Genomic DNA, 18,074 nt, shown 5'->3' on the forward strand with positions numbered 1-18,074 from the left:
CGAAAAAGCAAGAGAGTTCCAGAAAAATACCTGTTTCTGCTTTATTGACTATGCCAAAGCCTTTGACTGTGTGGATCACGATCAACTGTGGAAAATTCTGAAAGAGATGGGAATACCAGACCACCTGACCTGCCTCTTGAGAAACCTGTATGCAGGTCAGGAAGCAGTTAGAACTGGACAGGGAACAACAGAATGATTCCAAATAGGAAAAGGAGTACGTCAAGGCTGTATATTGTCACCCTGCTTATTTAATTTATTTAACAGAGTACATCATGAGAAACGACGGGCTGGAGGAAGCACAAGCTGGAATCAAGATTGCTGGGAGAAATATCAATAACCTCAGACATGCAGATGACACTACCCTTATGGCAGAAAGTGAAGAACTGAAGAGCCTCTTGATGAAAGTGAAAGAGGAGAGTGAAAAAGTTGGCTTAAAGCTCAACATTCAGAAAACGAAGATCATGGCATGCGGTCCCATCACTTCATGGGCAATAGATGGGGAAACAGTGGAAACAGTGTCAGACTTTATTTTTCTGGGCTCCAAAATCACTGCAGATGGTGATTGCAGCCATGAAATTAAAAGACGCTTACTCCTTGGAAGGAAAGTTATGACCTACCTATACAGCATATTAAAAAGCAGAGACATTACTTTGTCAATAGAGGTCCATCTAGTCAAGGCTATGGTTTTTCCAGTGGTCGTGTATGGATGTGAGTTGGACTGTCAGGAAAGCTCAGTGCCGAAGTATTCATGCTTTTGAACTGTGGTGCTGGAGAAGACTCTCAAGAGTCCCTTAGACTGCAAGGAGATCCAACCAGTCCATCCTAAAGATCAGTCCCAGGTGTTCATTGGAAGGACTGATGTTGAAGCAGAAACCCCACTACTTTGGCCACCTGATGCGAAGAGCCGACTCATTTGAAAAGACTTTGATGCTGGGAAGGATTGAGGGCAGGAGGAGAAGGGGATGACAGAGGATGAGATTGTTGGATAGCATCACTGACTCGATGGACATGGTTGGGTGAACTCTGGGAGTTGGTGATAGATAGGGAGGCCTGGCATGCTGCAGTTCATGCAGTCACAAAGAGTCGGACATGACTGAGCGGCTGAACTGAACTGAATCTGGTATCTCATTTGCAGAATATAATTTTGAGATATCACACGATCATGATATCTCATTTGCATGTCAACCACTTGAACCAGCAGTCTTTGAGCAATTACGTGAATATTCCATTGTATTCACCCTATTATTTCATACATACAAACAGTAACTGAAAACCAAAGTGCTAACGCTAGTAGCAAGGCAACTATGAGAAACGGAAATGGAACGGCTGGAAGAGAAAGGCAAACTCAACCTCATTTGTATCTCAAGATATTTCTGCTACTGAATTATACACTCAATTTTAGGGAAATTTAATTTTCTGACCTGCTAGAAATAGATTTTTATCTAAAAGGAAAGAATACCAACAGACAATATAAAGAGATTCTTAAAAATTACAAATTGAATATTGGCCTAAAAAATTCCACTGATTTAAATGCAGTCTTTAAAAAATGGTTGGGGTACGGTGTTTAAAACACTCGTTTCCAGTTTTGTAAGGAATCTCCACACTGTTCTCCATAGTGGCTGTACTAGTTTGCATTCCCACCAACAGTGTAAGAGGGTTCCCTTTTCTCCACACCCTCTCCAGCATTTATTGCTTGTAGACTTTTGGATCGCAGCCATTCTGACTGGTGTGAAATGGTACCTCATAGTGGTTTTGATTTGCATTTCTCTGATAATGAGTGATGTTGAGCATCTTTTCATGTGTTTGTTAGCCATCTGTATGTCTTCTTTGGAGAAATGTCTATTTAGTTCTTTGGCCCATTTTTTGATTGGGTCATTTATTTTTCTGGAGTTGAGCTGTAGGAGTTGCTGGTATATTTTTGAGATTAGTTGTTTGTCAGTTGCTTCATTTGCTATTATTTTCTCCCTTATGATCCAGCAATCCCACTGCTGGGCATACACACTGAGGAAACCAGAAGGGAAAGAGACACATGTACCCCAATGTTCATCGCAGCACTGTTTATAATAGCCAGGACATCGAAGCAACCTAGATGTCCATCAGCAGATGAATGGATAAGAAAGCTGTGGTACATATACACAATGGAGTATTACTCAGCCATTAAAAAGAATACATTTGAATCCGTTCTAATGAGGTGGATGAAACTGGAGCCTATTATACAGAGTGAAGTAAGCCAGAAGGAAAAACACCATTACAGTATACTAACGCATATATATGGAATTTAGAAAGACAGTAACAATAACCCGGTGTACGAGACAGCAAAAGAGACACTGATGTATAGAACAGTCTTATGGACTCTGTGGGAGAGGGAGAGGGTGGGAAGATTTGGGAGAATGGCATTGAAACATGTAAAATATCATGTATGAAACGAGATGCCAGTCCAGGTTCGATGCACGATACTGGATGCTTGAGGCTAGAGCACTGGGATGACCCAGAGGGATGGTATGGGGAGGAAGGAGGGTTCAGGATGGGGAACACATGTATACCTGTGGTGGATTCATTTTGATATTTGGCAAAACTAATACAATTATGTAAAGTTTAAAAATAAAATAAAATTAAAAATAAAATAAAATAAAATACTCTTGTATGCATGCAGAAAACAAACTTATGGCTACTGCAAGAGAGGGATAAATCAGGAGAGTGGGACCGTCATATACACACTATTATAAGTTAGAGAGATAACTATTAATAATAAGGACCTACTCTGTAGCACAGGGAACTCTACCCAATACTGTGTAACGACTGAAATGGGAAAAAAATCTAAAAAAAGAGTGAATATATGTGTATGTATAACTGATTCACTTTCCAGTACAGCAGAAACTAACACAACATTGTAAATCAACTATACAACAGTAAACATTTTAAAAAGATACTCTTATATGGGGGGATAAATTAGGAGTTTGGGATTAACACAGACACACTAATATATATAATATAAATAATCAACAAGGACCTATTGTATAGCGCAGGGAACTAAACCAAATATTTTGTAAAAACCTTTAAGGGAAAAGAATCTGAAAAGGAATATATAACTGAAGCACTCTGCTATATACCTGAAACTAACATCCCACCATAAGTCAACTATATTTCAATTCAAAAAATGAAAAATACTTTGGATCAAGAGAAGACTGGCATTCAATTCTCTCTTTTAAGTTTTTCAATATAGTTGACATTGATACCATCAACTTCAGCAGTACCACCTTACTTCAATCTAATTACCATTGGTAAAACCTTCCTAACATTAAAATATATTTGATCAAGACTTTCCTGGCAGTCCAGTCCTTAGGACTTCGCCTTCCAATGCAGGGGATGCAAGTCTGATCCCTGGTTGGAAAGCTAAGATCCCACATGCCTTGGGGCTGAAATATCAAAACATAAAAAAAACAGAAGCAATACTGAAATAAATTTTAAAACTTAAAAAAATTATTTTATATATACACATATTTGCTCAGTAAATTAAATATCATGTTAAATAAAATGAAGGAACCTGAATTTTATGGTGAGATTTACTTTTTGAATTGTTCTCTCTCTTTAAATAGTTTAACCTACATTTTGATATCCTAAATCTCTGTGAAATGTTGAGCTTCTAGTAAAAAAAAAATTTGTCAACAAGTAAAAGTACACATATATTTCTTTTTCTAAAGCTCACAAAAATGGGGGAAGAAAAATTTGAAAGAAAATTCCATTTGCAAGAAATCTAAGCAGCAGCTAAGATGCAAGTGAAGAGTAATTAGCTGACACAATGAAATCTGGATCAAATCCAATTCCTCAATAGGGTATGACTGTTTCTGAAAAGGAAAGGCTCTTGGATACCCAAACAATTATTCATTACTCAGAAACAGGACCAAAGGTCAGGCAGAAAAAAGCAAGGTCTGGGTATGTCATGTCAGTCCCATTCCCTATGGATAAAGCCGAAAGAGGAAGTGGACTGGCAGAAGTGGCACAAGCAGACAAGTTTTCTCTAACAAACCTGGATAAACTCTCCTGAAGTAGTGAAGGGAAGAACAGCAAAGTGCCATCAATGCTGTGACTCCTCCCCTGAGTTCACTAAGCATAACCAAAAGTTAAAGCCCCCAACGAGACAGCTATGAGCTAGACGCCCCACCCACCCCCCGCCCCTCACAGCAAAGCCTTCATCAGCTCAGCTCACCAGAACTAGAGATAAGCCACTAGAAAAGATGTGGTGAAAGTGTTTTCAAAAAACACATCTGATGAGTTATCCGGTTACACACTTGACCCAAAGTGCAGACCAGGTGACTCTATGTAAATGTTTTCATTTGAGTATTCATTCAAGGTGGGACAGATGCCTAGGTACAGATGGCCCTCCCTCAGCTTCTGCATCTGTGGATTCAACTAGCCACAGACAGGAAAAAAAAAATTTAATTCCAGAAAGTTCCAGAAGGCAAAACTTGAATTTGCTGTTCACATAGTATTAGGTATTGCAAGTAATCTAGAAATTATTTAAAGTATGCTAAGGATGTGCATGAGTTATACGCAAATACTATACCATTTTACATAAAAGACTTGAGCAACTGTGGATATTGGTATTTGTTGGGGGGAAGGGGGTCCAATCGCCCATGAACACCAAGGGATGTGTGTAGCATTAAACAAAGCTATAATAAACCAAAGGCAAAACAAACTGTACAGACCAAAAAAGAGCAAAATCTCAAATAACCTCTCTCTAGTTTCAAAGAAAATGGGTGTGTGTGTTAGTTGCTCAATCATGTCTGATTCTTCGAGACCCTGTGGACTAGAGCCCGCCAGGCTTCTCAGTCCATGGGATTCTCCAGGCAAGAATACTGGAGTGGGTTGCCATTCCCTTCTCCAGGGGATCTTCCCAACCCAGGGATCAAACCCAGGTCTCCTGCATTGCAGGCACATTCTTTACCATCTGAGTCACCAGGGAAGCCCTCAAAGAAACTAAAAAGAACCTTTAAAAACAGAGAACAACAACAAGATAAAAAAGAAGAAAAGCGAACTAGCTTAGCTCAGCAAGTAAAGGATGGTCAATCTCCTGAAATTAAAGAGCTAACATAACAGACTTGAGACAGCTATTCTGAAAGAAGCCTGCTTAGAAGGTGGCCCTTGGCTGGCATCTGAAAACTTGACTGGGAAACAGTTCCCAGCACTGATATAAAACCAGCTCTAGTAACAGTCAGCTACTGTTTGTACAAGCAGTGTGGTCATTCGGAACACCTGCTTTCCTTTTGGGAGTCTGGAATTTGGCACATGCCAGGCAGAGGGGGCCTGCCAACTGAAACCTTGGGTGATGAGGCTCTAATGGGCTGCCCTCACAGACAGTTTTACTCACGTCAAAACTGACTGCTGAAAGAATGAAGCCCATCCTGGTTAACTCCATGGGGAGCAACTTTTTGGAAGCTCATGCCTGGTTTCCTCCTGACTCTACCCCCATATGCCCTTCCCTTTGCTGACATGGTTTTTGTACCCCTTTCATGCAATAAATCCTTGCCAATAAATCCTTGACTAGATGCTGAGTTCTGGGGAGTCCTTCCAGCTCATTACTGACCCTGGGCTGTCTAGGAGAGCCCAACACAGGGAACATTCTCACTGGAAATCCAACATACAGAGTATTAGTGTCCTCCTAACACAGAAGGCAAAGGTATGTAATGGAAAAATCTTCAAAGAACTACCAGAAGACTTATCATTGAAAAATCCCACTGTGTTTCAATCAAAATTAAGAGAATAACCAAAATCAAGGGATATCCCAGCCAAGTTTCTACAGTCCAATGCCTAAGAGTCTCATAGATCTCCAAGTGAAAGATCAAGACTTTGTTGCAAAAGGGAAAATACTTTTTGGCCTCAGATTTTTTTCACAGCAACACATGAGGCCACAGGATTGTGGAAGCAGTGTCTACACAGTTCTAAGGGAAATAACATGTGACCTGAAACGACTACATATACTTAACCAAGTTCTTACTTACATATAAAGGCAAAAACAAAAAGACTTCCCATGTGGTTCAGTCAGTGGTTAAGATTCCACTTTGCAATGCAGGTGACACAGGTTCAATCCCTGGTCGAAAAACTAAGATTCCACATGATGTGGGACAACTAGACCTGTGAATCACAGATACTGAACCCACGCACTCTGAAACGCAGGTGCTACAACCAGAGAGAAGCCTGCGTGACACAACCAAGACCCAACGCAGCCATAAATAAATAAATATTTAAAATAAATATAAAGGCAACAAGCAATTCTCAAGTGAGAATGTAGAGGATACAAGAAACATACCTGGGAGAAGAGAAGCAGGTGCTGCAGACCTGCTAAATCAGGGGTCCCCAACCTTCTTAGCACCAGGGACTGGCTTCATGGAGATAACTCTTCCATGGCCGGGGGGCTGGGGGGGGGGGCGGTTTGGATGGTTTGGGGATGATTCAAATGCATTACTTTTATTGTGCACTTTATTTCTATTATTATTACATCAGTTCCACCTCAGATCAGCAGGCATTAGATCCAGAAGGTTGGGGACCCCTATGCTAAATGACAATATCCAATCAGTCAAGATAAAGAACTCAGAAATAAACTACTGTTATTGCAAGTCAAACACTGCATTCACCTGAATTGAATAAAAAATGTTATAAAGCTTTATAATGTTAAAAAAAAAACTAACAGTAAATAAAAACTGGTTGGTGGAAGTTTTAGGGCAGCTATAAGAATTTCTTCATTTTTCATAGTGGAAAGTCAAAAGATACCTAATAAAACTGGTGATGAGTTTAAAAGACAAAAAACAGCTGACATGCTCCTTTCAGAAATCAAAGGTAGGTATATGAATCCACAATCCTAAAAGATTTCTCAGTGCTTTCCTGTAACTCACCGTCTGTGTTACACAGTTCACTAATGTTTTAATGAGTAGCTTACTCACTACAAAGAATAGGATGAAAGGATTATTATGAAGCCAGTAAGAATGAAATACAGTTACATAGATTATAGAAAACTATGGGCATCGTGGAATGACGTCCAGTGTATTCCAAAATGAATCGCAGATCTCAGAAGACCTGTGACTGATCAACTATAGTAACTAGTTGGTTTAAAACTAAATAGGAATGAGAGAAATCAGAACAGTGGTTTCCTAGTATGAGGGGCAAAATGCAGAGAATTTTCTGGTGATGGAAATGGTGTATATTTTGATGGGAGTGAGTCCTGACTATATAGTTGTATGAATTTAGCAAAACTCAGCACACTTAAGTAAGACTCCTCCATTCACTAATGCAATGTTCCTCTTAACAAAAATACACAATAAGGAGTTTACAGACTCAATTTTTAACTGCAAAAGTAATACGTGTTTACAGAAAAATAAAATAAAATAAACCAGAAATGTTACAATTAGAGCCTCTTCTTACCTAGTTTCTCCCAACCTCCTCAGAGTTAAGCACTCAGAATTAATCCCTGTTAACAGTTGGGTATATTATACCCTCCAGGCTTTTTTCTGTGCATAAGTATACATACATAAATCTGTAATATTTAATTGCAAAAGAAATGTGATTATCCTACACAGAGCATATGCTTTGGGTATTTAATTGTAAATATCATTTATTTGTACATATAATTCTCCCACATTTAAGGCTGTATAATATTCCACTGAATGGATAAACCAAAAACCATTACTCTACTGTTGACACTAAATTATCAATACTTTAAAGCTTTAACAAAATGAACATTTTTGTGTTTATTACTACTCTTAGGAGTATTAAAATTTTTTTATCACAATTAGGGATTTTAAAATGCTCTTTGGGAACAGAATTCCCATTATAATATAAAAGCCTATTATTTTTTTTTTCCTTTTTTAAACACATGCCTTCCAAACACAGTATCTCTTCTATTTAGCTGTGCTTAGTTGCTCAGTCGTGTCCAACTCTTTTCGACCCCATGGACTTTAGCCCGCCAGGCTCCTATGTCCATGGAGATTCTCCAGGCAAGAATACTGGAGTGGGTTGCCATTCCCTTCTCCAGGGGATCTTCCCAACCCAGGGATCAAACCCAGGTCTCCCGCATTGCAGGCCGATTCTTCACCGTCTCAGCCACCAGGGAAGCCCAAGAATACTGGAGTAGGTAGCCTATCCCTTCTCCAGGGGATCTTCTCGACCCAGGGATGGAACTGGGGTCTACCGCATTGCAGGAGGATTCTTCACCAGCTGAGCTACCACGGTAGCCTGTTCTACTCAGAGAATACAGTAATTTAACATCATCGTGAATTAAAAAAATTTTACAAATATATCAGTTATGAAAATAGGAAACACTGTTGCTTTGTATTTCTGTTGTAGCTCCAAAAATTTTTAATTTAGCAGTGGAATCTCTTATGATATGCAAGTAAACAAATGTCTTACAGAATGAAAAAAAATCAATCACCACTAAATGGAACTAATATGCATTCCTCTCAAGATAGCTGAGTCCATTCCCAGTGTTCTTTTGTAGTATTCTCCATGACAGACAATCTAGTCAACATTTATCAAGTTTGTGATTTCCTATCCAAATAAAGTTGCTAATAGAGAAACTTAGTACTATCACCAAACAGCGAAAAAAAGAACCTGTGACAAATTTTTATTTATAAGAATACAATTTGAAAATGAAATAGTTACAAACCTAGGTCCAATAACAGGAATAAGTAAGACATCCTGAAGGTCTGGATGCTGAAGAACAGGAAAACTTAATCCATTAAACTGCTGTTGAAAATAAACACAGAGGATTACAAAGCAATCAACGCACTGGGTAAATTTCAAATTACAGAGCTTTTCATTATCATTACCTAACAGAGCATAAAGTTTGATTTAGGATTATTCTCATTTTTTTCCATGGGATACTACAAAAAAAAAAAAATCAAAGACTTCAAAACAACATTTTCTCTATAATTTGATTCTCGAGTTTCTTGACTTCTTTACAAGAAAAAGGCTCAATTTTGTTTAGTTTGACTTTGTAAACACAAACCATGTTGACCTTAAGTGACCTACTTTGAAAACACATATCCAGTATAGAGTTGCATGAATAGGACATTAAGGACTGAGATTTTTAAATGCTGTGTATTATATATTATCAACACTGAATGCCATGTCAGTTTTTTGTTTACTTGTCTGTCTGTTTTTGGTTGCACCGTGGCATGTGAGATTTTAGTTCCCCTACCAGGGATTGAACCGGTGCCCCCTGTAGTGGAAGCGCAGAGTGTTAACCACTGGACCACTAGGGAAGTCCTGCCACATCAGTTTTGATGATGCTTCCTGGCAAAGGCTGAATATATTCAGTATCCTCCACCATACTTGGCCTTCAGACTAGAAATAGGTGCAGGGCCAGCAGCGTAGGTGCTAAAGCCAACTCCCAATCTCATGGGTATGGAGAAGAAAATGGCAACCCACTCCAGTATTCTTGCCTGGAGAATCCCAGGGACAGAGGAGCCTGGTGGGCTGCCGTCTACAGGGTCGCACAGAGTCAGACACGACTGAAGCGACTTAGCAGCAGTCTCATGGGAGCCAACTGTGTGCATCTCTTGCCAAGTCAATAGTCATGCTGGCAGCTTAAAATTGACCAGAGTGGGAGCATTTACACCACAAAAAACAGCAAACACTACAAACCAGCATTATTTTTCCTAGAAAGGGGTTTGTTTGGTATGTACCAGCACACCATGGCTACAGACAGAAGACAACTGGGCACTCCCCATAAAAGAAGGGAATGGAGAGCAAGGACTCTGTGTCTATCAGAGGGCCACACACAAATACTGGAAAACAAGTCTGGGCTGTGTATGCCACTGATTAGACTCACACATCTTCACATAATGCACCAAAGCAGTAACAATAATAGATACTTGTGCTGCACTGTAGTATCAATACACTAGCTATCGAAAACCCAAAATCAACCTATTTCTAAGTTGGAAAGGAAAGAGAACAAAAATTCTTCAGATTTTGGAAATCAGACTATTTTTCTACTAACTCAACAGCTCTTCTGAGTTCTGCTTCCTCTGAGCAAAGGGAATTTTGAACTAACCATACCCAACAGCATAGTAAGACATCTTGAGGGTGAACTCATTCAAACAAACCTCTCTGTTTTTTCCCCTCTCTTCCTCCTGTTCTCTCTGATACCCTAGCAGGAGTGCCCAACCTCTGGGATGATCTGAGGTGGAGCTGATGAAATAATAATAGAAATAAAGTGCATAATAAATGCAATGCACTTGAATCACTCCAAAACCATCCCCTCCCTTGGTTCACGGAAAAACTGTCTTCAACTGGGAGACTGGAAAAACCAGACCCTGGTGCCAAAAAGGTTGGGGACCGTTGCCTTACAGTGTCTAGACTATGATCCCTGCAAGGAGAAGATAATGAATTTTGTCATTTGTTTTTGTTTTGCTTCGGAGGCACTACACTCTCTCCATACTACAGAGATATTCTACACAGATACCAACCCTGCTCAGGCCAAGATTTTCCTTCTCTCCTTTTCTATCAGATATTAAAACAATACAGAAGTAAAACTTTCATAAAATCACGTGTGCCTAACTTTCATAAAAATATCACACACTTTTTTAACCAAACATACCACAGGCCTCTTTTTCTGTTTGTTTCTACCCTGTGCCCTTTTTAAAACAGCCTTATTGAGGTTTACTTTACATACCATAAAATATATCCATATGAAATGCACAATTCAATGATTTTTTTTTTTTTTTTTAGCAAATTTACGGAATTGTGCAACCATCACTAGAATTCAGTTTTAGGTCCTATCCATCACCACACACAGATTCTTCACGCCCATCTGCAGTCAATCCCTGTTCAAGCCACAACCCCAGGCAACCACTAACCTACTTCTTTCTCTAGAAGCTGCCTTTTCTAGACATTTCATACAAATAGGATCACATACTACAGGAGGTCTTGTGCCTGGCTTCTTGCACTCACTGTGGTATTTCTGAGGTTCACCCACGTGGTAGCATGTATTAGTTCATCACTTTCATTGCTGAGTTCCGTTCCATGCTGTGAACTTAACCACGTTTTGTTTTTCTATTCACCAGTCAATGAACATGTGGACAGTCTCCCCCTTTTGGTTATTACAAACAATGCTGCTAATAATATTCATGTCCAAGTCTCTGCATGGACATATGTTTCCACTTCTCTTGGATATATATAGGAGTGGAATTGCTGGGTTGTACAGTAAGTTTATGTTTAGCTTTTTAAGAGACCACAGACTTTTCCAAAGATGCCAGACCACTTGACTTTCCCACCAGTGGAGACAGGTTCCAGCTTCTCCAAATCCTCGCTAGTCAAATGAAATTTTAAAAGATGAAATTTCAATATGTGACCCAGAGAAATCTGGAGACAAAGCACCCGCTTATATACCATTCAGGATATGCCTTCGGGATACATGTGAGCTTTGGGACATGGAAAACGAACATCTGCGATCTAAAACCTCCTTTGAGTCCCCTTTCCTGGTAGCAAGAGGCAAGACTCAACCACCAGGTCCTTACTTACTGCCCACAGCCCCACTTTCTCAGTCTCATCTCAACCTTTACAGAAAGGGACTCAAAGCCCAGAATGATTTCATCTGCCTTGTCTTAGACACAACACCTGAGCTTTCTTTCTATCAGACTGGGATCCTAGGTTATCTAAGCTCTAGGAATAATTTTCGAGAAAAGAAAACCACCTGGATCTGCCTGAGTTTTGCACAGAACAGCTTCCTTTATTCAAGCTGAAAATCTATACACATGGCTATATAAAAGTAATAATCTTAGCTGCTTAGAGGAACCGTTCACACTGTATGCCTCATACGGTCAATAAAATTACCACTCATTAAAATTCAGAATAACCTTTCTCCAAGTTTTACATAATTATCATACTAAGTTCTGGTCTCATACAGACAAAAAGTATAGCTGATTTTTCTTACATCATGGTCCTCTCCTCACTACTTGAAGTTTATAGAACTGTTCTTAAAGACAGTATGATAAACATTTCACTGATGTGGTGATATTAGACAAAAAAACAAATGAATCAAACAACAAGGTCCTAATGTATAGCACAGGGAACTATATTCAACATCCTGTGATAAACTGTAACAAAAGCAAGTGAAAAAGATTATGTATGTGTGCGTGTATATATATAACTGAGTCACTCTGCTGCACAGCACAGACAACACTGTAAATCAACCACACTTCAATAAAATAAAAAGAATCAATACCAGTGAAGAGGCTCTGAAAATTTCACAACGTTCTATCCAGAGGAAACTTACAACACAGCCTACTATGATATACAAACGGGAGTCTTTTAACTATGCTTATCTCTTTCCTTTTCATTTAGGTACTTAGGTAGAAATAGGCCTGCTGACACCCTTCTGTGGTTATTTGTTAGAAGGGATGTAATAATAACTGCAAAATGGAATAACTAAAACTACCCCGCGTCAGGCACCTTGTTCTCCTCCATCTTACATTTCCTGGGGGGCAAATCTCAGTGCACAGTGTATGAAACACACAATGCACAGCTCTGGAGTTTTCTTTCTGGTATTTTTTAAAAATAATTTTCAAAGGTTATTTTTCACTTACACTTACTGTAAAATATTAATTATACTCTGCGTTATACAGTATATCCTTGAGCATATCTTACACCTAACTTACCTCCCCCACCCCTACAGAGCCTGCCTCTGCTGGTGACCACTAGTTGTTCTGTGACTCTGTTTCTTTTCTGTTATATTCACTAATTTGTTGTATTTTTTCGGACTCCACATATAAGTGATATCATGTAGTATTTGTCTTTCTCTGACTTATTCCACTTACAAAATGTACAGATTTTGAAAGCAATTAAGACAATATAAACAAGAAAATTCAAATATTATCTTTCTATTTGAAACTTTAACAATTTGGGTTAGAACAGACCTCTTAGGCATTTTACAATCCACTGTCAGTTAGAGAAAATGAGTATTATATGAAAACTATTTTATTAGTTGAACCAAAAAAATCTGCATTCTTATTTTTAAATACATTCTTTATGCTATTTAATTTCCTTTTATTAAATTATATTTAATTAGCAAAGAAACTATCATTTACAGAAATGTGGATGGACCTAGAGACTATCATACAGAGTGAAATAAGTCAGAAGCAGGAAAATACCATGTAATTACACATAAATGTGGAATCCAGAAAAATGGTACAGATGAAACTATTTGCAAACCAGAAACAGACACAGACATAGAGAACAAACGTATGGACACCAAGGGGGAAAGTGGGAGGAATTGGGAGACTGGGATAGACATACACACATTACTGATATGATGTATAAAATAGATAACTGATGAGAACCTACTGTACAGCACAGGGAACTCTACCCAATGCTCTTTGATGACCTAAACGGGAAGGAAACCCAAGGAAGAGGGGATATATGTATATGCATGGCCGATTCATTTCGCTGAATGAATGAAGAAACAAACACTACACTGTAAAGCAACTGTACCCCAATAAATTACATTGTTATTATATTAAATTAAAAACACAATTCTACAAGCAATCAGTAGGCACCGCCTGACCTCTGGGCTCACTTCAGCTATATGATCTGCCCTCGTGATCGTTATAAGCTGCTTACAACAGCACAAACTTTTTGGGTTAGAACAGACCTCTTAAAAAAAAAAAAAAAAAAGAACAGACCTCTTAGCATTTTAAGGATGAAGATGATGAAACAAGAGAGGCCCGGAGGGGTTGAGTAACATATCCAGTTACTAAATACACTCAGAATCAGAAGTATTATGTTCAAGTTCTAGCATTAGCACGCACCATATAACCTCGAACAACATTCGTGATCCTCAATTTCCTTATTTGTAAACTTGTTATAGTGTATCGTTCACATGATGTTAGGAGCAACATGGCATAAGTTGGAGAAATCTCCTTCTGTACATAATGACAAAAATTTGCACCAACCTTCTGAAGCTCATCAAATAACAGATTTTTCACATGTTGTACTGAGGCTAGATGCGTATTTACTCTGACCGTGGTGAATGACGGAGGGTGAGACAAGTTATGTAACAGCATTTCAAACCTCCTTTCTGCTTCTTGTTTACCTAAAGCGGACAGAATCTGAAAAGAAGAAAAGAACAAGTTACTGTTTCAATTTCATAATACACATTAAAAATATTAAGATATATGCATATACATTTGTTCCAACTGATGAAACATCATTCCACAATCACGCTCCATTTCATTTCCTGTTTACATGTTGGTAACACTAAGGTTATGGTGATTTTTCACAGGGTTATGCTAATAAACGCCTACTGAAACACCTGATGAAAAGGGATTAGAAAATCACTACCTCAACCGCAAAGCATTATTAACATTTTGAACATATCTGCTACATTTATTCACACAAATTCAGGATTTCATTCTACTTATTTATAAAAATATTAACTGTTACATCACTTCTGTAGAATTAGTTCCCTGCTAATCTCATATCCTAGAGCGAATTGGCTAGCAACCTTTTAAAACAGTAAACAGTATTTTAAGAAAATGTAACACCTGAAACTGTCACCCAACAATCTCCCACAACATCAGTTTTTTTTATATGGTAATACTACATGTTAGGCTTCCCAGGTGGCGCAGTGGTAAAGAATCCGCCTCCCAATGCAATAGACACAGGAGATGCAGGTTTGATCCCTGAGTTGGGAAGATCCCCTGCAAAAGGAAATGGTAACCCACTCCAGTATTCTTGCCTGGAGAATCCCATGGACAGAGGAGCCTGGTGGGCTACAGTCCATGGAGTCACAAAAAATCAAGACATGACTGAGCAAACATGCGCGTTATTATTAAAAGTAACAAGCAGATACTGTCTAAAAAAACCCAGCAAGATACCTGTCAGAAATAAGAGTTATGAAGACTCAAATGACCAAGTTTCCTTGTAATTAACTGAAGCCTTCAAGACATGTATTTCACCATTTTTTGTCATCTTTGACTATCCCCTGCCTCACAGAATCTTCATAAACCACTTGCCAGCCTAATAATCCACTAGCCTAAAAATATTAGCACTTTCTCAGTGTTTATGTTTTTTTTAACCGAATATTTCACTACTTTCGATACTTATTACATAGGGATAGTTTTTCTTTTTGTAAAATCCTGTTAGTATGTTTGAAAAAGAACTGGTGTGTCAAAGACATTTGAATTTCTTTTATAAAACAATGTTAATCATTTCAAAAATTCTGGGGGAAGAAAACTGCCTCTTTTTCTCTTAACACCCTCCCTAAAGTTCTTTGGAATCAAGAAGATATTTCCTCAGGGACTTCCCTGGTGGTCCAATAGGTAAGAGTTTGAGCTCCCAATGCAGGGGGCCTGGGTTCAATACCTAGTCTGGAAACTAGATTCCACATGCTGCCAACTAAAGACCCAAATGCTGCAGCTAAGACCCAAAGCAGCCAAATAAATAAAATATTTAGGGAAAAAGGAGACTATTTTATCTTTCCATACTGTGATGCTCTTTAACATAATCTTTGGGAATAAAAACATAGAAATCTAACCTGGAAGTCATGGCTTCACCAACATCTTTGAAAATGATTAACATCTGTGCAGCTTTACTTTGAATACAATACCAAAGATTTGGAAAATACAAAGTTGCCTACAAGCAGGATGGTAAGGCAGAGAGCACGAGCCTGGCAATCAATCAACATTCACTGAGGACTTCTGTGCTCAAGGCTGCCAGCAGCACGCAGAAGGAACACTTGTTGAGGACCTACAGTGCCAGGTGCTCACCCTTATGACTAATACCTTAACCCTGAAAATTTAGTGCTGTTAAATATCCTCCAACTTCACAAACGAGGAAAGCAAGTTTCAGAGATGTAAAAAAGCACTGAGATGCAAACCACGGGACTTGGGGTTCCAAATCGATTCCTTTTCCCACTGTACTAACACCTAAGCTCTTTCCCTTCAGATTTCAACATTAGGACCATGACAGCAATGTAGATTTGATTCAGGAACATAACTCTTTGGATCCTCAGCTCTCTCACCTGTAAAAATGGGGATGAAATATATACCAAAAAAAGATTGCTAAGATCAGGATGTGGAGTTTCCCAGGTGGCTCAGCGGTAAAGAATCCACCTGCCAACGCAAAGAGCTGCAGAAGATGTGGGTTCAACCCCTGGGTTGGGAAGATCCTCTGGAGTAGGAAACGGCAATCCATTTCAGTATTTTTGCCTGGACAGAGGAGACCGGTAGGCTGCAGTCAATGAGGTCCCAAAGAGTTGGACACGACTGAGCACACACACAAGAAAGGTCTGCAAACCACCTAGCACAATCAGTGGCATTTAACAAGCACTCGCTGAATAACAGTGTACCTTCCACCTGAGTACGGAGCAGGTGCTGTAAGAACACAGGTGTTTCTTCCCTACAGGACGTATAATTCTCAGAGGACACAGATCTTTGCTTGCTCACCCCTGTAACCCCTTCAGTCCCCGACACCTGTCTCCAAGCACACAGCAGCTTTTTTCCTCCTCCTTCCTTTCCCATTCTGAAATGTTAAAAAAAAAAAAAATACACTCCATACATCTCTTAGCTCAGGAAGGATTCATTACATACCTGCAGAAAGACATCAGCATACTATATTAATGCATTGGGAAAGGCTAGTAATAAGAAACAACAGCTGTAAACATTTAATTGCCTTTTAGGGTTTTTTTTCCTATCCCTCTAGTGTGTAAATATTTGAATGTCTGCAAACAGCATTTAATATATTTATCTGACCTACCTCCTTATTCATAAAGCCCGCTTTAAGATAGTTTTCAACTTCAAGTCTCAAAGATATTTTAGGGAAAACAGACATTTTCCTACTGCTTGAATTCTCCTACTCTAGGAGAAATGACAGAAAACGGTGGTTTTTCTCTGTCCAAATTGCAATAAACGTCTGGGCAATGAACACCACCCACGACGTGCCAGGACCATCCGATGCCAAAGAAAAGAGAAAGGCTCACGCCCAGTTAAAATAAACGCGGAGGAACTTCCACGCCTTCTGGAGCTGGACCAGCTTGGAGCGGCTTCACCTCCACCGAACCCGTCCCGGGACTTCTTTAGCGACGCTCACGGACACCACTACAAGGCAATGCCACTCACGTGGCGGGAGGTGACGGGGGAATCGTGAGGAGTGAATCCGCTGTCAACTGCACAGAGATGTGCAAAACCACGGGGGCATCAACTTCGAAACGCGCAGTCCAGGTTGCTCTGCAGAGAGCGGGTTCCGGAATGCGTCAGTTCCGGCGACGTGGCCCGCCCCTCCTTCCCCCGCCCACCAATCCGCAGCCGTAAATGGCCGCTACGTCACGCCTCCGGAGTGTCCCAGTTCCACCCGCGATGCGTCCAGGTGCGGCAGGCCTGGGCGGGCACCCCTTAAGAGGTTGGAGGAGGCGCTGCCTCCGGCCCTCAAACTGGTGGAGCTCTCTGTAGACCTGGCAGGAGAAAGCTGGGTGCCAATTGGAAAGGGTTGAGTCGTACTGACCTGATTTAAAAAGGCGAGGGCCGCGGGGGGGGGGGGGGGGGGGGGGGGTTGGGCATGCAGGTACACCTGGGTTGAATCCACATGGTAAGATTCCCTGGAGAAGGAAATGGCAACCACTCCAGTATTCTTGCCTGGAGAATTCCATGGAATGAGGAGCCTGGTAGGGTACGATCCATGGAGTCCCAGGGAGTCGGACACGACTGAGCGACTGACACTTCCACTTTTTCAATTAGTTAACGACCAACTAAAGGAGTACGTCAAGGCTGTATATTGTCACCCTGCTTATTTAACTTATATGCAGAGTACATCATGAGAAACACTGGGCTGGAAGAAGCACAGCTGGAATCAAGATTACCGGGAGAAATATTAATAACCTCAGATATGTAGGTGACACCACCCTTATGGCAGAAAGTGGAGAACTAAAGAGCCTCTTGATGAAAGTGAAAGAAGAGAGTGAAAAAGTTGGCTTAAAGCTCAACATTCAGAAAACTAAGATCATGGCATCCGGTCCCATCATTTCATGGCAAATAAATGGGAAAACAGTGGCTGACTTTATTTTTCTGGGCTCCAAAATCACTGCAGAT

The 18,074-nt window shown here is 39.9% G+C and overlaps 1 protein-coding gene across 4 annotated transcripts in view; it reads right to left on the minus strand.

The window, feature by feature from the left end:
- Window positions 1-17,241, minus strand: part of NSUN6 (NOP2/Sun RNA methyltransferase 6) — an 87,869-nt gene extending 70,628 nt beyond the window's left edge. The window contains exons 1-3 of one of the 4 annotated variants that reach the window (XM_015473985.3): window positions 16,747-17,241; window positions 13,944-14,099; window positions 8,657-8,733 (exon numbers count right to left, since the gene is read on the minus strand). In XM_015473985.3, the coding sequence (XP_015329471.2) occupies window positions 8,657-8,733; window positions 13,944-14,099; window positions 16,747-16,821 (308 nt within the window). In that variant the 5' untranslated portion in view covers window positions 16,822-17,241. 4 annotated transcript variants of the gene reach the window in all.
- Window positions 17,242-18,074: the final 833 nt, after the last annotated feature.

Source organism: Bos taurus, chromosome 13, assembly GCF_002263795.3.
Source record: "Bos taurus isolate L1 Dominette 01449 registration number 42190680 breed Hereford chromosome 13, ARS-UCD2.0, whole genome shotgun sequence".
Lineage (NCBI taxonomy): Eukaryota > Metazoa > Chordata > Mammalia > Artiodactyla > Bovidae > Bos > Bos taurus.